The sequence below is a fragment of the Sylvia atricapilla genome, chromosome 3 (genome assembly GCF_009819655.1).
Source record: "Sylvia atricapilla isolate bSylAtr1 chromosome 3, bSylAtr1.pri, whole genome shotgun sequence".
Lineage (NCBI taxonomy): Eukaryota > Metazoa > Chordata > Aves > Passeriformes > Sylviidae > Sylvia > Sylvia atricapilla.
In genome coordinates this window covers 58286447-58308448 of record NC_089142.1, presented here as the reverse complement: position 1 = coordinate 58308448, position 22002 = coordinate 58286447, and the positions used below count along the sequence as shown (strand labels likewise).

The window sequence follows — 22002 nt, the reverse complement described above, 5'->3', positions numbered from 1 at the left end:
TTTTTAATTACACAAGCTACTGTGATTTTATGTTTGTGACTCTGCCTTTTATTTCAGGCTACGTTGAATAAAGCATATAGCCTCTGCCAAAGGTACTACCAAGTGATGCAGATAGCAAATGACTGGCTGGAAGATGCTCAGGAACTTCTACAGTTAGCAAGAAATGGTCTAGATGTTGAGAACTCTGAGGAGAATCTAAGGAACCATGTTGAATTTTTCAGCACAGAAAGTCAGTTTAATGACCATTTAAAAGAGTTGCAAGGCCTTGTGTCTGAGATAGAGCCCTTTCTACAAGCCACAGCAAGCGAACAGCTGGTGCAGAATGTAGCTGCATTGGAGGGAAAGGCCAAAGGGACAGAGCAAGAAGCCAAAACCCAGCAAGAGCAGTTACAAAGGTATAGTCTTTTTATTTTTTCCCCTTCTCTTCCTTCATTTTAAGATGATCTTGTAGGTAATGAATGAAAGAATCAGAACATTAATTGAAGTTTTAAAACATTTGTGCCACTTTTGAGAGAAGTGGTCAGAGCTCTTGAATTCTGCTTTCTCTTTTGCCCTTGACTGACTAGTTGTTTTATCTTAAAAGAAGCTCTGGTAGAAATATATTAAGCTTGGAACAACACAGAGAAGAAGAGTAGGGAATAATTATTCTATATTTCAACTGACACAAGACATGCAAATGAAGTGAAATTGACGCAGACATTTTGAACTAAAAGGAAATATCTTTTCAACAAACTTAACTATGTTTCTCATTATTCCTGAATGTTCTGAATTCCGTAAGTTTGGGTAAGTTTAAACCACAACGTAAGTAGTCTCTGTAAGGCATAGCTGAGAATCAGGAGCATATGCTTCTATTTATGCTGTTTCCCAGTAATCTTTATTTTCTTGGAAAATACTGTGTAACAACAAAACTAAGCAGTTGCATTGAAAACTAGGTGCAATAATATTTCTGATTTTCAAATGTTTTTATATAGCATTAAGTTGTTATTTCTGGAACTGTATTTGTTTAAGGTGTGCTTCTGAGTGGCAGGAGTACCAGACATCAAGACAGAAGGTGATTGAAGTGATGAATGATGCTGAGAAAAAATTATCTGAATTCTCAGTAGCTAAAGCTGCTTCTTCTCAGGAGGCAGAAGAGAAATTGCTGACGCATAAGGTAAGGTACCGATAATTGTATGAAATCCTTCTCTTTCAAGTGAAAATGAATGTATAATATGTAGGTCCCTACCTGTGGTAACATGAATTTGACTTTTTAGATCTTTACCTGTAGCACTTAACTGTGTCATAACGCACCAAGACATGTTTAGTGCTGTGAAAAACACACATTTTATTTGTGGGGTGACCAAGACACATACCTTTAATCACTTTTCAGCTTGTTGTCTGTCTGTGTGCCTATGACTGTAGGGAAGTGCAAATAGTCAGGAGGTTCCTAAAAGCTGTAGGTCTGTAAGCCCCAAAATTACACACCCTTCAAGCAACTCAGATCAACAGAAACATCCATCTACTTTTGGTCATGGCACAGTTTTAATAGGTCAGGAAAAGTTGGAGTTTAATATTAACCCTTGTTTAGTCTAAAAGGAAGAACTGTAGCTTAAAAAAACTTAATTGCTCGTGTTTAAGGTACTAGTTATTTGCCTTAATATAGACAGTCAGTGACACTTCAGACATGCTGCCAGCTGGGTCTTGTGAAATCTAAGAGTAATGTCATGTCTGCCCAGGTTCATGACAGTGTCCTCAAATCCTTGGGCATTTAAAATGTTGTTAAAGGTAAACAGGACATAAATGTACACTTAAACACCTGAATTGCTTCTTTAATTTTTAGACTGTTTAGAAGTCAGTCTTAGTTGCGAGAAGGACCCTGAATGCTTATTTTCATCCCTTTTGAGGTGCTGTTAAGGAAGAGAAAAGATGATTATACCATATTTCTGCTGCTTCTAGAAGCTTGCATTTTGGACCAAGCAGCTGTAGCTAATATATTGCCTATGAGAAGTAAAGTGAGACTTAGCTACCTCACTTGAAATACAATACCTCCTCCTCATCTGCAGTGGATGGGGGTGGTTCACCTACCTGCATGTTGAATACTAATGAATTGTCTTGTGGAAAAGGAAAACAGTGCTTATTTTTGCCTTTTCAGAGTCTCGTGTCCATAGTGAATTCTTTCCATGAGAAAATCACAGCCTTAGAAGAAAAGGCTTCGCAGCTGGAAAAAATCAGCAATGATGCCAGTAAGGCATCTATAAGTAGATCCATGACAACAGTTTGGCAGCGCTGGACACGGCTCCGGAATGTAGCCCAGGAACAAGAGAAAATTTTGGAAGATGCAGTGCAGGAATGGAAGAGTTTTAATGATAAGGTAAATTCTAGTCTTAGTAAATCCTCCCTTGTACATAGGTTTTCACTCTTTATGCTGAGTGATGTAATTATCCTTATTAATCATCTGGCAGTAGAAAAAACTGGTAGCAGGAATAACTGATTCTTTTCCTCAGGTTAGAAAATCACAGCTATGAAGGATCCAGGTTTAGAATAATTTCCTCCCACATTTGGACTGTTCTTCTCTATACATACATGTAAAATACATACAGAGTTGTTTTGGTTTCTGGTGGCTCTTTAGATTCTTCTCTGTTTCCTTTCCTCAGATGTTCTGTTCTATATTATGTTAACCTCTTTTTTTCCTTCTCTCTTCTTCTCTTTCTTCTCTCTTTTTTCATTATTTTTTCTTCTTTTTATTCCCCTGAAGAATATGAATTTGCTCCTTTTAAGCATAAACACTGATGATAGTGCCTGTCACTGCTCATTGATCATGTCTCTTTTTTCCCCTTGTCTACCTGACTCTTTTTATCTGTCATTGTCCATTATTTATGCCCAGATAGGAAGTTGTCTAAGAATGAGAATAATCATTTTGTTAAGTTCATACCTTGTGCCAAATATGACTGTGCCCCAGGGTAGAGCTCTAGTTCCTATAGCAATAAATATAATAAATGCTAAAGATTATAAGAAGACACCCATAACTGGACAAAAAAAAAGTCCCTTAGCAAGTCCTAATCCCCTGAATAGGAAGAGATCTGGCACAGCAGAGCACGAGCCCTGTACCACAGCAGTTTTATAGAATCTAAATGTACAGCACTGGGTCTAGCACCTTTCAGTGTCAGTTGTACTAGCTTCCTTTGTAATTTTATTATTGACAAGACTGCATGTCTTTCCATAGATTCAGAAAGCCACCATAGCTATAGATCAGCTACAAGCTCGCTTACCAGAAAGCTCAGTGGAAAAGGCATCCAAGACAGAGCTCCTGGAACTCCTGGATTACCACGGCAGTTTCCTGCTGGAGGTGGACCACCAGCTGTCATCTTTGGGCCTTCTCAAACAGCACGCTGTTAGCATGCTTCAGGATGTGGAAGTAAAGCCTCCATCTCAGAAGGAACTACCAGTTATGCAAGAAATCAAAGCAATGCAAGATCGTTGCCACAAGTAAGGAAATATCTTAAAAGATTTACCAGAAAAATGGTACCTTATAATTCATCATTAAGAGCTTATATATAATTTTTATATCATTAACAATTAACATACCTAAATAAATATTAGCTATTATTATTTTTTAATTTAAAATTACTTTTAATTAAATTTGAAATAACTTTCTTGCCATTATCTTTTATTTCCATCAGAAAGAGTATGCTTTTTAGAATATGTATTTCTTGCCTTGCATAGTAGTACTAACTTACATAAAAGCTGCATAGACTGCAATAAAGTTATAATTGTTTTTAAACACTTCCATTGCTTCTCACATTAACAGTGATTGTTAATCTTTTTGTGTCTTCTTTTGATTAGTTTATCACTTTGTTTCTCGTGTTTGAAGCACTTAGGTACCAAAAGTAGATCCTGTATGACATTTGCAGGGGAATGTAGAGCATATGCAAACAAAATACAACTTTTCACCTTGAGGCTATGCAAATGTTTATCTAAATCTAAAATATCTCCCTGTCATGTAGAAAACAGGAAGTTTTATGTTAAATTTTAAGACATATACCTGCCTCATAACTACTCTAAGATACTGTTAAATGGATCTCCATGGTGGGAAGACAAAGAGAAATGAAAAATGACAAAACTGTAAACCTGGCACCAAGCCTGTGCAGTTTATTGTGTGTGTGTATAAATAACTATAGTAGAATAGCAATCCCATTAGAAAATGTGTCAGTGTAAGTAATTTTTTGATTCCATTTTTCACTTACTTGAAATCGGTTTCTAAGATGTAGGGTCTATTAAGATACAGAGTCTGTGATGATGTCCTGCTCATGTAAATAAGGCATGATTCATCTATGCAAGGTTATGGAAACATGTATGAATTATGGGAATATCAAAGATCCATGTCACATGTGTAAGAGCTACAAGCAGTCCAATAGAACTTTCACAGAGGTGTTATTTTTTACAGGAGATCCAAGTTCTTGAGGAAAGTGCAGAAATTCTGCCAAGTGTGGAAATAGGCTGTGTTCAGATGCTTGATCTATAACTTACCCCAAGTATTATGCCAATGCAAATCCCATCAATAGGAGTGGAATTTATCTCATGTTATTTTACATTCTAGATATCAATATCAGAGCAGTTCAAGTCTTGCTCTCTAATTAGTGCAGAGAAATAAACAAGTGTAAGATACACTTTTTCTGACCTATTTTAGAAGTTTCTTTTAGAATGACAATGAATAATCCCAATTCATGCCCTGCAATTGCCTGTTTCCTCTACTGACAGTGAGGGCAATCTGTGATGTTGAGCTCAGATGTAGAATGTCTATTCTATACATTTGCATTTTTTCAAAAGAATTGCATACTTGATGTCCAAACATGTAAAATCAAAGAATGGACATGAAAAATTTAATTTAGGTAAATTTATTTCTCTGGATGTGGTGCTCTTAACCATTATCTTTTTTTGTTCAATATTTTTTACAAAGGTGTGGTTTTAGACATTGCTTAATTCTTCACAAATAGCTATTGTTTCTTTTTTTCTGAAGTATGCAACACAAAGTTAAAAAAGGCATGAAGATGGTGAAGCAGGAGCTGAAGGAGCGTGAGGAAGTTGAAGCAGAGATTAATATTGTGAAGTCCTGGATCCAGGAAACAAAAGAATATTTATTAAGCCCTGATGCAGAAGTGGACATTCAACTTCAGGAGCTGCAGGTATACCAAATTTGTCAACTTCTAAATCACAATATTTATTTTCATTTTAATCTGCTAGTGAATGATGATAGTTTCAAAACCACCACAAATTCAAATTAGACAATTGTCATAAGTTTTTTAATAACCCACTAGACAAATTCATAAAGCATGAAGTACATGATGGACTGTGATATTTTATTTTAAAGATATTTAAGATGTATTCTCATTGTTCTTCACAATACTGTTTTTTCTGTCATTAGTCTCTCTTTGGTGAAGTTACTACTCATCGCCAGGCTGTTGAAAAACTGGCTGAACAACAACAGAATAAATACTTGGGGCTTTATACCATTTTGCCTTCTGAACTCTCTCTTCATTTAGCAGAAGTTGGACTGGCCCTTGTAACTGTACAAGATCAGGTAAAGTGCAGTACATAAGTGTGTAATGGATCTATAGCCCTTCTTTAGGCTTTATAACTTGGTATCCTGCTGTGGCCAAGCTGTGACCACACAGAATAGTTTTATTACCTTCATCCTTTGAATTAAAGGTAATTTTCTTTAAGGAGGAGTGATTTCTGATTATTGAATTTAATTCCTATTGTTGACAGATTCAAACCAAAGAAAGAGAAACTCAGCAAATCAAAACATTGAATCAAGAGTTTGATCAGAAAATCCAAGGTATAGCAAATGAGCTAAATACCATTCTTTCCAAACTGAAAAAGAAAACAAATGATATAGCACAAGCTAAACTTGAACAAAAGGTAAGACAAGGCTTTTATTATGTGGCTATGCCATAAATTTTTCTGAATTCCCTTTTTTTTCATACCAAAGTGTTGTTGTGAAGACTTGCAGGACAGTTCCTTAATGTAGTTCAACAGAAGAGTTATTCAAAAATAAAGGTTGACTGATGAGATTTTAAAAACCATATTCTTTGCAAATTGGTCCACACAGGTAACAGAATTTGGAGGAAGCAGCTGAGTGTTGAAGTCAGATGGACAATGTTTCACATTTCCTTTTAAATAATGAGTATGACTCCAATCTGGGAAAGCCTGAGGAACATTCAGACTGTTCATTGTTCTTCTCTGTACTGAAAAGATCATTCTTTATGATAAATAGATCAATAGAATTTTACTTGTAGCCCATTGCCATCATGTGGTTCAACAATGAAGTTAAATACTACTTGTGCAATTAAGAGTAGTGCAAAGGACTCTTGGTTCTTTTTGAAAGTTTGCTTAATTTTAGATATATGCTGTACTCAGAAAAAAATCATCTGTACTGAAGTGTAATGGCGAAATTAGGATTATCATGTGAGAGTAAGGGATTTTGGGGAGAGGAGAGATGGAAAAGGGGTTGGCTGAGGGTTTGAGGATTTTTTTTGTTGGTTTGTTATTTTAACTAGTCAAAGATAAACTTGACTGAATTACTGTCTGAAATTAAGCAAAATGTACAAAATAGGAGAAGATTTAGCATGACTGGTATGTCATAAATTACCTGCTTATTTTCATGAAACACTCAAGATGTTCCAAAATACTGTTTGCTTTGCAAGAAGTGCCACTGAACTATATCTCTGATGTACCTCCTTGATTTCAGTACGAAAGCAGAAAGCCAGTGAAATCTGCTTTCTTACATTGCATAAATGAAAACTCTCTGTCACTGGAGATGTAGTAATGTTCCAACTCTTTTATGTCAGCATTTAAGTGATACTTTTGAGACTGGGTTGGCTTTGGTTACAGCAGTAATTTTTTTTTATATTATTTTATATTTATATTGAAACAGATTGTGAAAAAATAAAATTAAAATCTGCTTTAAATCCATGTGACTCAAGTCAAATGGATCCTTCCTTCAGAAACAGTATATAAATTCTGTGTAATATAGTAGTAAATACGTTTATTTATGCTTGCTGTAATATGTGTGTCTTTGTATTTAGATGAGAAGTTTAGCATCTGTCTTTGTGTCTACATGTAGACAGTTATGTCTCCAAGTTTATGGAATAATGTTGATTTATCATAAGGATTGATCATAACTTGCACTCTGAGGTGTGTGTGCCAGAACAGCCCTATACTGAAGAGCTTGAAGTAACTTCTTAAAGCACCTGTAGCAGTGCTCTGAATGACTGCAATTAAAATTTGTAGAAAGAATTGGAGAGAGGCTAGGGTGTTTGTTCAAGCAGTGGGACAAGAGGCAATGGGCAGAAACTCATGCACAGGAAGTTCCAGCTGAGCATGAGGAATAACTTCTTTACTGTGTAGTGTCTGTGCTCTGGAACAGGTTGCCTTGAGAGGTTGTGGAGTCTCCTTTACTGGAGATACTCAAGAACCATCTGGACACAATCCTGTGCTACGTGCCCTAGGGTGACCCTGCTTGAGCAGGGGGGTTGGACCAGATGACCCACTGTGATCCCTTCCATCAACCTAACCTGTTCTATGATTCTGTGACTTATTTTATTTACATTACAAAAACAATGAATTTTTAACACCTTGAATATAAAAAGCAAATACAAAAATAACCAGTAGCCTCTTCTCAAGGAACTATAGCCCAAGAGTATGCCACAAATCTACAATAAACTTGAAAAATGTTTTAGGTTTGCTTTTCAAAATATTTGTGATTATGGTAGGAAAATCTGATTTTAAACTGTGTTTCTATTGAAACAGTCTAGCACAATCAGATTGCTCCTGCACAAGATCATGCTATAAAAATGCAAGTTTCAAATTAGAATTAAAGTTTTCTTAATCTATTAATGAGTAACTACATTTTTTTGAGTTTATAAACCTATACTTTAAGACAGCAATAAAACAAACCCCTTTTCCAATAAATAAAAATCCTTGTTGTGGCAGTCTGTGCTGACAATTCGATTCAGAAACAAACACAGAAAGAGGCCTGAGAACAGTTAATGTCACAATGAAGTGACTCAGGCTTTGGCTGTGGCAGGGAAAACGGTTTTCCGTTTCAGCCAGGAAGTCAGAGGAGAAAGAGTAATGGCAATACTTAGGAGATGACCAAACATCCTGCTGTTCTGCTTTCCTGCTTAAAAATGGAAAACAACTATGGAGACTTTGGACAGAGTATAAAAGTTGCAAGTTGGACTAGAAATAATTAACCTGAAAGCTAACACTTCCTGGATCACTGATTTTATTGTTTTTCTGTCTAGATCCTTGGTGACGAGTTGGACAGCTGCAATATAAAGCTGTTGGAATTAGATGCATCAATCCAGGACTTTGCAGAGCAGAACATACCCCTGGCTAAGCAGCTAGCTCACAGGGTAGGGAAACTCACTGCATTGCACCAGCAGACCATACGGCAGGCTGAGTACAGAGCAGCCAAGCTCAGTCAGGTATGATCTTAAAGCCTTTCTGCTCTTTCCTCCCAGAACCAGGAGGATCATGCAGTCATCTCATTTATTTTCCTGGAGTTATGCCAGACAGGGCATTCCTTGGTACATCTGCCTATTATTACTCAGGGCTTGCATCACATTCCAAAGAGACATAGGTCAATTCAGAAGCTGAAATAATTCTCAGATGTTGCATTAACACCCTCTTGCATGAATCACATGCTGTTTGGTTCCTTCGGTACCCTAAAAAGATTGCGGATCTCACAAACAGTAGCATGCCTGGAAATAGTAACTCATTGTGCCTCTCAGGGTGTCTGTTTTGTCACTGTTACCTGTATTTGCAGCATTAAAAACATTAAAAATTTTGCTGTAGTCCAAATCCATAGAGGGTGAATCTAACTTGTACATTCAACAGAAAAGCCTATATATAATGGCCCTGATAATGCATAATATTTATGCAATATTTTGGCATTCATAAAGATGCATCCCCTGTGGATCAAAGTCTCTGAAATTCTCCTTTTTTTCTTAATTGTTCTTATCCTCAGAAAACTCTAACTAAAAGCAAATAAATGGATTTTCTATGGTTCTGCCATTAATACCCTGATAATAATGAATTCTCCTTTCTGCACGCATGAAGTTGCTTCTGTAAGAAAACTTTAAAATACTCTTCAGCTTTCTCTGAAAAACTGTTTTTAAGGAGGGATAGAAAATGATTATCAAAGTAAGAACTCAGTCAAAGGTACTTGGTAAAGAGATTTAACATTAGGATATTTTTGTTCGGCATCAAAAATCCACTTATTTTTAAAACTTCTAGGTACTGAAAACTGCTTGAAAATACAGTTTGGTCACCTCGGATTTGATCCATCCTTTATAAGGAGGAAATTCATGAGCATCAATGAAATTACTCCTGCTGAAAAGAAAATTGGAGCTTATGACTAAGCTAAATAGAAATTGGATTAATCAGAAAGCAAACTTTTGTCCTGTATTTTGAAATAGTGCAACATTTCACTTTATGGAAATATGGCAGACTGAGTGGACAAAGCAGACTCAGTTAAATTTAAAAAAAAAAAAAAAAAAAAAAAAAAGGTTATTTGGAGGATGTAATGGAAAGAGACATAGCAAAATAATAAATTGAGCTGCAGACTGAAAAAGGAGGTTTTTTGGAACTTAAATGTGAGACTGGAATATGCACACAGAGTGTACCCTCTAGGGAAACATTGAAACATCAGTGGACTTTCCCAGGGTGACCCACATTTTTATAGTGCCTTTTTTCCCCCCAAAACAGATAATCTTACTACTGGAAACAGACCTATTTTAACTCCATAAGCACATAAGAAATTAAGTTATATAATACAGGAAGGAAAAGATGTTAAAACAATCTCCAGGTTATAACAGTGAAGGAGATTAGTTTTTTCATCTTCTGAGAATTGTACAAAATTACATCTTAGGCTTAAGAAAATTTTTCTTTTATCCAGGCTGCTTCACACTTGGAAGAATACAATGAGATGCTGGAGTTCATATTGAAGTGGATTGAGAAAGCAAATATCCTAGTGCATGGTAGTATAACATGGAATTCTTCCTCTCAGCTTCGTGATCAGTTTAAAGCCTACCAGGTGATTATGTGAGCTATGACATTTAAAAGGCAGTGTATATAAAAAGTTCTTTCCAAAGCAATGGAATTCTGCTTCCTCCTAAAGTGGTAGATTTCTTTGCCTGTTCACCCAAGCCTTAAAAATGATTAATTGGTTTTGGACAATCGTTTTGAAAACTGAATTAAAGATATATTGTGGAATAAAAACATGTGATTCAAAGCTGATCTCCATGTTACTCAAATAGCTTCGTTTCATAGAGGCTTTTGGCTGAATAGTGTGTCTGCACCTTGTGATTGTATCACACCAAGCACCTTGTTGCATACTCTAAAGCTTTAGTTAATCAAACACAATTTTCAGTTTGGGTGTTTTTTTTCATTATGCTAAACTGGAATAGCCTTTGTTCTCATCTAATGAGTTTTATACCAAATATTCTCAAACTGATACCTAATGAAAGAGTTTCTTCCAGTCTTTTCCTGAGCATTTCACATCCTGTCCCTGTGATTGTACAACTTGTTCTGTGTGTGTCTGTGTGTGGAATGTGTGTGTGACATTAGCGGGACGTTTTGATGAGAATCAAGCTTTCCTGGTGTTACATGACTGAGTGAAAGAAATCAAGGCATCATAAGATAATAATGTATCACTAATACCAAAATAAAGATAAATTGCAGGTTTTATGCATACATTATCTAATTGTCAGCTGCATTCTCATGACTTAGTGCATTGTAATATGTCAGTCAGACTTTGTATTCTGAATAGGAGCTTCCAGGCAATTTATCCTGAGGAAAGATGGAGACAGAATTTCTGATTTGGTTTTGCTGTGGCTTTTTCTCTGCTTCAAAATCTGATAATAAAGGCTTAACCAATGCCATCCCACACAATACCTTGGCAGTGATGTTTTTAGGCAGCATTAACGACTCTTTCCCTGTTATAGCACCACACCCAAGTGCTTTCTGCTACTTTCTGTTAGGTATATGAGGCTTCCAGGACAAATCTTTTCCACAGATTGCGTATATTATATTTTTACACACAAGTGTGTCTAGCACAACACTAAAACTAGCATGTTGGTAAGTACAGCTGCTGAAGCTGCATGACTTAATCTTTTGTTTCCCAGTCTCTATAAGCTGAAGGACTTCAGCAGACCTTCAGAACTAAGCATATTGCCTAAGCCTTAGAGGAAATCAGTGGGATTTAATCATAGGCTCATGACTGTGTACAGACTGAAGAGTTTGCAGAACAGCATGTGTCACTGAGTCTCAAGCCTGACATTCAAGTTGCTTTTATCTCCATCTAGAGCATTCTTGATGAGTCTGGAGAGATTCATGGTGATCTTGAGGCCATGAGTGAGAGGATTGATTACCTGGCAAGTGTGTACTGTACTGAAGGAATGTCACAGCAAGTGCTGGAACTGGGGCGGCGGACAGAGGAATTGCAGCAAGTTATCAAAGTGCAGCTACCAAACCTCCAAGATGCTGCCAAGGTAAATGAAAGCAGCTTTTCTAAATACTAGCTGGCATCTAGAGTGATGTATGCATCATGCTACTGAGATTATTAGCAGTGAAGATAATTTGTGGTCTGTACAGGGCATGACTTTGTTGTCTGAAGGAAGGTATCTTGCACTGTTCGAGATGCTGTCTTCAGGTGCTGACTCAGAAGGCCAGAAGATTTCCACAGGTCCTAAGTGCTCTTTCTGGATGGATGTATTTGGGATAATGGTGTGTCTCAAATAGCATTGAGCAACTATGTATTTAAATACTTGAAAAGTGTATTTGTTGACAGTTATGTTCTGCTATTTCCTTTAGTCTTCTCTTAAATGATATCTAAATGCTGTTCTTTATTAATTTAAATCAGTACTGGACCAGACCAGAATTCCATAGTGTAAGGCCTACCTCTACAAAGGAGTGCAATGAAAAGAATGAACATACTTTTTCAGTTTTATAAAGTATGTGCTATATCTGAGATTGAAATACTTAAAATAATAACTGTGCCTTTGCAATCCCTTTTTCTAGACTATCCTACAACTGGTATCTTTATCTAATATTTTAAACATTTAAAATTAACTGTCAAAACTATGAATTGTTTTTTGCACTGTATGTAAGGGGAATTACCTCCAGACAGATATATTTATATTGATTTCTATTTTTCCTCTTATTCATCCCTGAATCAAATTTGTAATAGGACATGAAGAAATTTGAAATTGAGCTGAGAGGCCTACAGGCTGCTTTGGAGCAAGCCCAAGCCACGCTGACATCTCCAGAGCTCGGGCATTTGAGCTTGAAAGAGCAACTTTCTCACAGACAGGTAACAGACCAGGACCTCAAAGTTAACATTTGAGTAGTGTGATCTTACACAAAGGATAATAAGTGTTGATGAAACTGATTTTTGCCTTTTTTAGGTGGGTCACTGTTTCAGAGTGTAGCCCCAAACTACTGCCAAAGAAATAAGGCATGGAGCAAGAAGAATCATTCCTTCAGAGGGAATGATTGAAGTATAAGTTTTTATGAGCCCATTCTTAGGTTGATGCAGTTCTGAGAAGTGTGCATCCAATCAATTTAATTAATCCATATTAATAATTGTAATAAAGCCCAATTCTTATCTAGTGCTTATGGTCAAGAGTTTCTTTAAAGTACTTCAAAAGGAAGTCTGGATTGTTATCATGATTTTTCAGATAGAGACAGAACTATATAGTTTGTTGCTAGTTTCCCCAATAGTAATCTGGAGCACTAGGAGACAATTCAGGTTTCCTTAAGCCCAGTTACATTTTTGTATGCTTAGTCAAATTGTCTCCATAAGATATTGTGGCTTTGTCTATTGCATTTGATCTGCTATGGAGATTTGTCAGTTTGTTAGTTTTGGTTTCGGTCTCTTAACAAGAAAAATAAGGCAAGTTAGAGCTTTCTGAGTTTCTCAAGATGTGTTTCTTTCTGCAAGCTAAGAGGGAGATTTAACTGTCTCAGTCTGCCAGTGAAAACTGAATGTCAGCAGGTTCACTGTAGAATTAAAATCTGCAGAAAAACATATGGAAGAAAGGTAAATTTGCACAGCTCTTCCTTTCCATTAAAATATGCAGTCTTTATTCTGGGGACTTGAGAACAGATTTCAGAATGTGGCCTTGAAGTGTGTGAGTGAAACACATCACCCACAATAAGAATAAAGGAGCATGTAGTTTACACTAGGTTTTATGGGTATACTTTCAGTATATGGGTCCTGGATCTAGCAGATCTCACAATACGACTTTCTTTAGTACAGAAAGTGGCTGTAGCCCCTGTCCACCTGTTTGTTTCACCAGACCAGAAGAGGGGATGTGGGAAAGCCCCTGGCTCGCACACAGCCCCCAGGGTGCCTCTGGGTGCTGACTGAACAATAAAGACATCCTTTGCCAGCAGTATGGGGTCTGACAGAGGAGAGGCCCCGCTTGTGCTGCCTGAGGAATAGGTCATTATACCGAAATTCTGGTTAGATTATCCACCATATCTCATGAAACTGCAGAAATAAAAACAAACCACAATCCTCTCATCAGTATGCACTTCAGAGCCACTTGGCTATCGTTCTGCATGTGGTATAGGGGAAGGGAGACAACCAAATTCTCTATCCCTGTTTACCTCACTGTCCAGCTGATTTATAGCTATTGAATCTAAAATCTTTTTCTAATTTGCTTAGGTCCTTTTTATCAAGCTTGCCTTTTCCTTTTTTTTTTTTTTTAATTTTATTTTTGTTGTTGTTGTTGTTGGGGTTTTTTTCATATCTGTACATACATTAAACCCCTCAATGTAGATAAAAAGAACAGTGATCAAATCTAATCTCCAACCATAGCACTAAGACTCTTCTCATGCATATGAACAGACAGCTTGAATGGACATCTTGTATGGAATAGGAAGTATTAACAAAGGCATGCAGCTTGTGGTTATTCAAAGAAAATGTTTCTTTGTAGTTCTGTTCCTTTCTGTTTGATTGCCTTTTGAAATTTAAGCAACATTTTCAGCTATGGTTTGTATTTTCAAAGGAAGGTTGTGAATACAGTGGGATTCATATGCTGTTTTGAAAATGTGCTTCTATGTCCCAGCAGGGAGTTCCGGTCAGATTTTAGCACTCCGATATGTGTATATGTAATTACTCCTGTGCAGCTTTGATTTTGGGAGTTTGTAAATCCATTTTCTAAAATCTGTTAATAGAAATATGTTTTTACTTGGCCACTTAGAAATAGGTACTACTATGCTTTTTCATTAATTATTTTTATATCTAGTATATGGACTTTTTGCCTAAATACTCTTTAAAAGAATTCCCAATTCATAATGAGCAACTCCAGAGGAAGTGTTTCTAATTATATTCAATTTAGAAAATAGATAATAAAACTTTTCTATTATTGCTTGAACGTACCATTATTTTTCTTTGGCTGCATGAAATGATCTGGGAGTTCCAAAAAATTGTTTTTATTGTGGCGCTGACTTTGTTTCTAGCATCTGCTGTCAGAAATGGAATCACTGAAGCCAAAAGTTCAGGCAGTACAAGACTGCCAGAGCGCCCTGAGGATTCCTGAGGAGGTGGTCACCAGCCTGCCCATGTGCCACAGCGCCCTGCGGCTCCAGGAGGAGGCCAGCCGCCTGCAGCACACGGCCATCCAGCAGTGCAACATCATGCAGGCAAGTGCAACTCCATCCCATCATCACCCAGAGGGACTTGGAACAGCAGATTCGTACCGATGACATACAGATTGCAGTGAAAGCACAGAATTTCTTATCTCTCAGCATTCCTCTGTTCTGTAGTAGTACCATTAAGGATCTCCCCACTAAGTCTCAGTTATTCCTGACTCTAACATTCATAACCATGTTAATTGTTGATTTGCTCATCAGAGTCTCACCTCAGTTCTCTCCCTGATATTGCTATGATTTTTGTAATGTTGTTAGGATTAACTAGACAAACAGCTAACATACAATTGCATGCAGGTTAATTTTATAGGATATATAATCAATTAATAAAATTAATATAACATTATAAGATCAGCTGCTTCTGAAGTTTGCATAAAAACTATTGAGCTAATTAACTTTGTGTTATAAAAATGCACTATAAGTTCCCTTATAGTTTATAAGTTCTCTTTATATTTGTTTTCTGTTTTTGGAATAATTTGATGTCTATTATGTTTTTTATTTTCAAGTTTTGTTAAATACAAGTAAACTAGATGTTGTTTGACTGTTTGGATTTATAATTAAATGTGTAAAAGGTATTTTCAAAGAAGGGAATAAGCTTTTCTTCTCTGCTATTTAGTGATAGGAATATACGGAGTGTATTCCATAGGCTTGGGTGCAACTACAAAGTTTCAAGTTGGGTAACAGAAGAGACTTTTAATTATTGATCCTTAAATACAACAAAAGTTACAATGTCACACTGAAAATTTAAAAAATGGGTTAGACAACCTGTTCATGCATCTATGATAGAAAGAACTGGTACTACATTGGTAGGATAATTATCTGAATTAGTCTTCATAATCCTCTCCCACTTCTATTTTCTGTAATATCTAAGCTTTTCTTATAGTCACAAATGAACACCTGAAGTGAAAAAGCAAATGAAAATGCTTTAGAATAAAACCATGAGACTAAGCAAGGCTATCTTCTTGTGCATGTGTTTGGTTCAGGTACTTGTTGAAATCAGAGGTTACAGCACCTTACATCAGAAATGTAAAATATCATGTTATGTGGACTGTGGCTTTGGGAAATACTTAAAATAAATTAAACCATTCAAATCATTGGAATTCACAATATTTACGAATAGACATTTTCCTGACTGTACTCCTGCTTTGCTTATCAAGATGTGAGTGCCAGATACTTCAGGAGGGAGATCTGTCACACTTAGACTAAGTGAAAATTAATTTTCAGGTAGACAGTAAATCTTTTTTTTCTCTTCTCTAGGAAGCAGTGGTTCAGTATGAGCAATATGAGCAAGAAATGAAACATTTGCAGCAGATGATAGAGAGTGCCCATCGTGAGATCCAAGACAAGCCAATAGCAACCAGCAACATCCAGGAACTCCAGGTCCAGATTTCACGTAATGAGGTATGGGACCCAAAATGCATCAAAACATTGGGCTCAATGGCAGCTCACTGACCCAGGCAACTTTTCTTAAGCAATAGTCATAAGATAGCTGAGTTGCTTTTCAGATTTCCTCAAGGCTAGTTGGACAGGTTGACTTAATCCCAGAGAGGGAACTCCTGCTATTGGTACAATGTGGACAATTAATTTGTTTATTCAGTTAGATATATCCTAACCTTCAGACAACATTATGATAAACAAAAGCATTGCATAATTAAGGGACAGTTAAGACTAGAACTTGACTGAGGAGTGTCCCAGAAGTCAAAGTTCAGCAGTTGGTCAGTTAATCCCAACTAGTTCAGTGATCCGTATATACGTATGTGTATCCTAAAGAACTTGTACATACATAAGCATGGATATCCTAAAGCACTTGTTCATTTTCATCCCAGTCACATTCTGTAAAGAATACCAAGAGACTTGAATCAAAGGAAACCCACAATAGATTTGGAGAAAAACTCCGCACCATTCTTTCCAAAGTTTTCTTTAAAGTCTTTGTCGGGAAGATTTTTGTGCTCTGGAGTTTTGGGTCCTGCCCACAAACTCATGGATTATCAGCCCTTGAATAAGTCACAATAGTCTCTGTGCACCTCCTGAGCCTTTTTCACCTTCACCTGTCCGTTGTGTAAAGCCTAGGATAGAAAATGCACCACTGATCTCTGTATGTGTCCTTTTGGCACCAGATGGCACCATTTCTTTACCTTAGATTAAAGCTCTCTCTCCTGTTGTGTAATATAACCTAACGTCACATGTGTTGCTCATTTTCTATGCAACTGTTACAACTGTTATTTAGTATAAGTTCAAGAGCAGTTTGCTTATACAGACACTTTGGGTTTTATTAGTGTTAAATTGATAATGCTACTGTTCTCTATTCAAATATTCTGGAACAGCAAATGCAGGAGAGTGACCAGCCATTCAGGGTAATGTTTCTGGAGGAAGGAATAATGCTGCAGGCACAGGAAGGAACTAAAAATGGGTGGATTAGTAGCTAGGAGTGGTCCTAAACATCTGCAGGAAGACAGCAGATCTATGATAATGCTCTTTGGGATCAGCCAAGACAGACAGACTTCATATGTGCAAGCTTTCCATATGCAAGGGTAAGGGGATTTGAAAGACTGAGATAAGCATATTTTTGCCTCATGTTTTCTCTGCCAAATAGCTGTGAAAAACGTAACATTAAGTGATGAATATTCTGAAACGTATATTATTAGTCTACTTCAAAAGTCAAGTCTGTCAAGATATTTGTTACATGTGTTATTAATTTAAGAAAATATCAGTTACCACATCCCCTGTTAAAGGCTGTATGTCAAAGAACTTAAAGAGACATTTGTAGTAGCTATATTTAAAATTAAAATAAGAGGAAGGAAGAAAGTAGAAGGAAATTGCATCTTGATTTTTGGGAAGCTTGTATTATTATGCATGTATGTAAGTAGACACCATGTCTACTGACCTGGGTTTCTTCAGAATTTCAGATAAGAATGTTGGCAAGAATTTCCATTCTTGAGAATTAATGGAAAATACATTACCTCATGTACATTACCTCATGGGAAATTGCTTTTTTAAGATGCTGTATAATTTTTAATTTTCTTTTGCAATCACATTTTCGCTTACTCTTCCTTGTTTTCAGTTGAAAGAGACATTTTAGATACTCAGTGCATTGGACATTAATCCCACAAATGTCATTGCACTTAGTAATGTGATGGAATAGAATATACTGAATGACAATAATTTTCTACTGAGGCTCAGATGTCATTCATCGAGCATTTGTGAATGACTGGAATTTGCCAAAGAGCAGATAACTATTCAAGCTGCTAGACATTAAATTTGAGGCTTAATTTTATTGTAGCTTGTTTTTTGACTATTCTGCTTGATGTTTCATAATCAAGACTTTTCTTAGTCTCCAAGGAAAGCTTTGGAGCACCAAGAGAGGTCCTTTTGTTGCTAACATGACAGATAGTGACAAGGTGCCATTGAAACTCAAGTAGTTAAGTGTCATCCTCAGTCTTTGAGCAGTTTCAAATACTAACTTGGTATTTCTTGCAGTGAGTGTTCTGCACTGTAATTTTGAGGAACTTTCTTACTGAAAGTGTCGTACAACCAAAAAAAATCTTCTAATTTATCAGCCTGAGGCAGTAGTCTTAATTACTTTTGAAAAGATATTGTAGTAATATATTATTATGCCTACTAGATCTTGCAACTCCTATTGCTATTTTTCCTTGAAAACTTGTGGGTTTTGAAGAAGTAAAAACAGATATAAAAATGAAGCAGAAATATATATACATGAACAAATAATCACCGATTTAGTAGGCAAGCTTATACAAATGTTTTCACTTCTTAGATCAAAACTATAACTTGTTACTAAGTGTCTACGGAGACAGGAACAATAGCTTCAGCAGAAATATGAAACGTTTCCACCATTTTTTATTTGAAGTGTATTTTTGAAAGTGGACACTGAACAGGGCAACAGTATAAGGTAGGAAAGAGGACAAGACACTTATCAATAGCTATAGGGCTGTTCATTTTAATCATTCTTGTCTAAAAATCTTAAGTTTATGATGGTGTTCAGCCACATAAATAGACCATTTTCTAAGCATAACACCACCAATAGTTTAAAAAATATAGTCTGCTTTATGCTAGTTTCCTCATCTCTTTTTAAAGAAAGGTTAGTCCTGTGCAGCTCAACTATTTACTCAGTAGTTTTACACAAAACCAAAACGAGATTAAAATGCAGCTTATCTGAACAGTGAGAAAAAGTGATCCAGTCTGCATTTAATCTTACTATGTGACTGATTGTTCCTATCACATTTGAGCCTGTTAGACCCTGTGAGTTATTGTTTGGACAATTCATTCTTCCTGGTGAGAGCTGAATGGGGCATTTTTTGCAGTTGTGGCCACCACATGACCTCATTTCCCTGGCATGCACTGTGCGCGGGAGCTTCATCATCCTCAGATAAATGGAAGTAGATCGGGGGCGGGGGGAAACAGGGCGGGAAGAGGGAGAGACGCTCTCCGTTGCTGCAGCGTGCGGCTCACAGACGTGGGCTCGGCTTCAGGCAGGATGCAAACGTGAGCCGTCCGTCGGTCCATCCGTCGGTCCGTCCGTCGGTCTATCCGTGCCCGCGCTCTGCGGAGCGGTGCGGCCGGAGCCTGGGGCGGCCTCCGGAGCCTGGGGCTCTGCGGTGTGTGTCGCAGCGCGGCCGCCGGCTCCCTCGGCTGGCGACAATGCTGCTCGTCAGCAGAGCGGCAGCGCTGCCGTGGCTGCGCCGGGAGGGGACGGCGCCGCTTCGCCGCGGAAGCTGAGATGCTGCCGCTCCTGTGGCCTCTGCCGGCTGCATCAGCATTAGCGGAGAAAAAATGTTTCCTCAGGAGCTGGCTCAGAAGATCAAAGGATACCAGGAGCAAATTGCTTCTTTGAATTCCAAGTGCAAGATGCTGACAATGAAAGCAAAACATGCCACCATGCTGCTGACAGTGACAGAAGTGGAGGGGCTGTCCGAGGGAATGGAGGAGCTGGATTCAGACCTGCTTCCAGCACACCCCACTCATCCCTCGGTGGTAATGGTAAGCGATGCTTTGGCCGCAGTACTCATTATCTGAGCTGCTTCCTCTTGCATCATTACAACATCCCTGTGTGGCAGATTGCCACATCTCACATCTACCTTTAGCTTTTGAAATGGCTGTAGTGTGGCAAACCAAACGAGTTGCAGCTTCCCTTTACTGCCTTTTGCTTTATATGGGTTTTCAAGACTTGTTGATAAAGAGTGAAGTTACTTAACAGACAAATACGTTAAATTTGTGAGTAATAATATGCAAATATCGTGCTTTTTATTTTGTAGCTCTCAGCATGCAAGAACAAATGATAAGAAATTGATGAGTTGCGGGAGTAGAATAAAATAAAAACCGGAATAAATATTATTTCATTAGATGTTGCAGTGTATAGGCTTTTCACACATTAAAATGTTGATGTGATAATTGACAGTATGCTGCTGTATTCTCAGATGAGTGTACTGGAGAGGAAAGCTAAGTACTGCCACAGGCCTAATGCTTGACTTACTTTGGATTTGTTTGTTTCTGACTGGGTCTCATTACAAACATTCTGCTGATGCTGCTGGGCCTTTTGTCTGAGTATCAGACTTCAGGATTTATCCCTCTGTAGCAACACTGGGAAGGAAGAAGGTTGTGTTTGAATACTGGGTTGTGTGTATTTTATATTTCAAGTCTATTCCTTCTTGTTCTATGTGGACCTGGATGCTGAGACAAACAGTCCAGTATTCTGTAGCTTTCCAAAGCATTTCTGTATGCAGCAGAGATTGTATTAGAAGATACAATACAGGCAAAGAAGATACAGGCAAACCTGAAGTTGTTATTATTGAGTTGCTTGCTCTGCAGTGTCTATTAAAATACATTAGGGTACAGGACAGCATTTCCATTCTGAAGTATGACAAGTAAATGAGAACTATTTATTCAACAGATTTCTAAACTGGTAAATGTAGGAGCATGAAGCATGACTAATTAATGTGGTGGTAATTCTGGCCATGTGTTGTTTTGATCTCAGTCTAAGTCAAGCCTCAGCTGAGGCAACTGATTTTCTTCCTGTGCTCTGGGGTTGCTTTTCCTGTGGCAGATGACTGCAGGTCGCTGTCACACGCTGCTCTCTCCTGTCACTGAGGAGTCTGGGGAGGAGGGAACCAACAGTGAGATATCTTCTCCACCTGCCTGTCGCTCTCCCTCACCTGTGGCTAATACAGATGCTTCTGTTAACCAGGTACCTCTCTCTTGGCATTCATTCAGCTTTTGTCTCAGACATACACGGTTCCATTCCACAGGTGGTTTATTTAATCCTCTAAAATTATGTTTACCTATGGCTCCAAGGACCTGAGGCTTAACCTCTTACCAAACTGAACCTTCCAGTTCAGGTTAAAATGGAAACAGGTATTGACTTCTGAGTTGAAATTGTACAAATCCAGTGTAAAGGCTGTTCATTATTTTTAAAAATAAATTTTAAGTGACAAATGTAATTTCACAAGTGTTTCCTACTTATAACATAATTTTTTTTTTCTCCGTAGTACTCAATGGAATCTTGCATCCTGAGAAAAAATGCTTTTTTGTACTCCCCATAATGAAACATTGCATTATGTCCATATCCATCTATCTTACTCTACCACTGCCATTGTGGCACTGAAATCACAGCCTGATACCTTCTACTTAATATCATTTCAGTTGTTAACTTTCATGTGGGGTTTTTTCATGTACTTACATGTTTCATTCCAGAGTTGTTCATTTCCATGGCAGTCTATTTTAAGTGCCAGTGAGGTAGATCAGTGAAACAACAAATATTAGCTTTTAAATCAGAACTGAGGGCTCTTGCCCTTCTAATAGGAGCAAGTGTATATCAGTATTGATAAAACTGTAAACGTTGAGACAGCGCATTGAGCATCGTGTACATAAAGTCACACATAAAATGCTATGCTTTAGAAGTTTCGAAATGAGCCTTAGAAGCTGTCACCACCTCACTGAATTCATCATGTTTTGGATTTTGTGGTTGATTGATTGGTTTTGCATTTGTGACTGGTTCCAAAATTGACCACTGCAGATTTGAAGGTTAGAATGTGTTGTGTTGCTCTGCTGAGTATAATTAGACAGGCTTGAGAAGATGCTCATTGATTCCTTCTGCTAATTTCAGAAATGCATGTGGTGCTAAGAAGAAGTTGCTAAATATAAGACACAAGAAAAAATACTAATATAAGACAGTAAGAGTGGTGACAAAATCATCAGTGGCGTACTAAAAAAAATTGTATAATGCATAAGAAAAATTCTTCTAGTTTTCTCTCATTTTAGGTAATCAGAAAGTTCCCTGTGAAGTTTACT

At 37.4% G+C, this 22002-nt stretch overlaps 1 protein-coding gene across 1 annotated transcript in view; it reads left to right on the top strand.

Moving 5' to 3' along the window:
• The window catches only part of SYNE1 (spectrin repeat containing nuclear envelope protein 1), a 286213-nt gene that overhangs the window by 165412 nt on the left and 98799 nt on the right, over positions 1-22002 (top strand). Inside the window, exons 76-90 of the mRNA XM_066315491.1 lie at positions 58-395; positions 1009-1153; positions 2132-2350; positions 3203-3465; positions 4997-5162; positions 5402-5557; positions 5746-5898; positions 8286-8468; positions 9941-10078; positions 11349-11534; positions 12233-12355; positions 14512-14694; positions 15958-16101; positions 19501-19695; positions 20759-20899. Of these exons, the coding sequence (XP_066171588.1) occupies positions 58-395; positions 1009-1153; positions 2132-2350; positions 3203-3465; positions 4997-5162; positions 5402-5557; positions 5746-5898; positions 8286-8468; positions 9941-10078; positions 11349-11534; positions 12233-12355; positions 14512-14694; positions 15958-16101; positions 19501-19695; positions 20759-20899 (2733 nt within the window). The remainder of the gene's footprint in view (positions 1-57; positions 396-1008; positions 1154-2131; positions 2351-3202; positions 3466-4996; positions 5163-5401; positions 5558-5745; positions 5899-8285; positions 8469-9940; positions 10079-11348; positions 11535-12232; positions 12356-14511; positions 14695-15957; positions 16102-19500; positions 19696-20758; positions 20900-22002) is intronic.